Source organism: Otolemur garnettii, unplaced genomic scaffold, assembly GCF_000181295.1.
Source record: "Otolemur garnettii isolate 467f Iridium unplaced genomic scaffold, OtoGar3 scaffold00067, whole genome shotgun sequence".
Classification (NCBI taxonomy): Eukaryota; Metazoa; Chordata; class Mammalia; order Primates; family Galagidae; genus Otolemur; species Otolemur garnettii.
The window spans coordinates 9,424,525-9,426,040 of NW_003852462.1; the positions used below are offsets into that span (position 1 = coordinate 9,424,525).

General features: G+C 42.8%; 1 protein-coding gene across 1 annotated transcript in view; it reads left to right on the plus strand.

Moving 5' to 3' along the window:
- The window catches only part of PDPN (podoplanin), an 83,483-nt gene that overhangs the window by 80,582 nt on the left and 1,385 nt on the right, over window positions 1–1,516 (plus strand). Inside the window, exon 4 of the mRNA XM_023515150.1 lies at window positions 625–663. Coding sequence (XP_023370918.1) covers window positions 625–663 — 39 coding nt within the window. The remainder of the gene's footprint in view (window positions 1–624; window positions 664–1,516) is intronic.

Consider the following 1,516-nt stretch of genomic DNA (forward strand, 5'->3'; position numbering starts at 1 on the left):
AAAAGGAACTCACAATGAAGGCTACGGACACTGTAACTATTAGTTCGACTGCAGGGAGAAATCCTAAAATAACAGTGGCACAGATACAAAGGATCTGTTTTCTCATTAAACTCACCTGGACATAATCTGATTTTACGGCTAAAGAAGCAGCAAGATGATGAATCTCTTGGTCACAACTTCCCGAACCCCAGAGTATGACTTTTAAAGTGAGTAATAGACCTCGCCAGAGTCTGTAAGTTTGCCACAATCTTGGACATTGGACTGAGATCTACAACTCGGGGTTTTTCAGCTCCCTTCACCTCTGAGACTTCTAGACCATTTATTTAAGGTGTTTGTGGTTTAGTTTTGACTTTGTGTCTATGTTGGATGAAAAGAGAGTGTTCATGAAAGAACTTTGAACCCGTAGGCGTGAAGGAGAGGTCATACACTTGATTATCATTAGTTACAAAGGCAGTGTCCCATCAGAGCTTGCGTAAAATCCCCCTGGGCTAGTTTATTTAAGAAATCCTCCTCCTCCTCTCTTATGTTTTGCTACTTTCTACTTAGGGTAAATTCATCTCTTGCCAATGGTTAAATTATAGTTATTAAATCCTAATAATTCTATGTTATTACGTCTCTTTACAGAGAAAGTGGGGGGAGAGACCCAGACAACAGTTGAGAAAGGTAAGCTTATCGGCATATTCCTATGGGAGTTAAGAAAAAATGTCTTTGAACCTAGTCTTTGATATGAACTAATTACATTCTTTCCTGGATTGTAGTCAACAGGAGTAGGTTTCAAACTTTCTCTCCCCCTCCCCTTTACAGAAAGGGGAATTCCTTATATTTGAAAATCAGCAAACCACAAATGAGTCTATTCATTTAATGAATTCAGCTCTGGGGAATGAGATCATATTTTAAGAATGAAAATAAGGGCCTGGTGCAGTGGCTCATGCCTGTAATCCCAGCACTCTGGGAGGCCAAGGCAGGTGGATTGACTGAGCTCACGAGTTCATGACCAACCTGAGTCCAGAGCAAGATCTCATCTCTTAAAAACAAAAAAAAAAACCAACAAAACTGGGCACTGTAGTGGGTGCCTGTTGCCCAGCTACTCAGGAGGCTGAGGCAGGAGAATCAGTTGAGCCCAAGAGTTTGAGGATGCTGTGAGCTACGATGCCATAATACTCTACTGAGGGTGACAGAGTAAAAGTCTATTTTTTTAAAAGAGCGACCAATTTAATAGCTGTACACAAATGCTATTAATTAATTGTGAAAACGGTGTGTGTGTTACACTTGATACATAGTAAATTCTGAGAGCCAGAAACCACACCATTTATAAGATGGGATTAGAATACCCCAGTCTTGGCTTGGTGCCTATAGCTCAACTGGCTAAGGCGCCAGTCAGGTACACCTAAGGTGGCGGGTTCGAATCCCCAGCCCGGACCCGCCAAAACAACAATGACGGCTGCAACCAAAAATAGCCGGGCGTTGTGGCGGGCGCCTGTGGTCCCAGCTACTTGGGAGGCGGAGGCAGGAGACT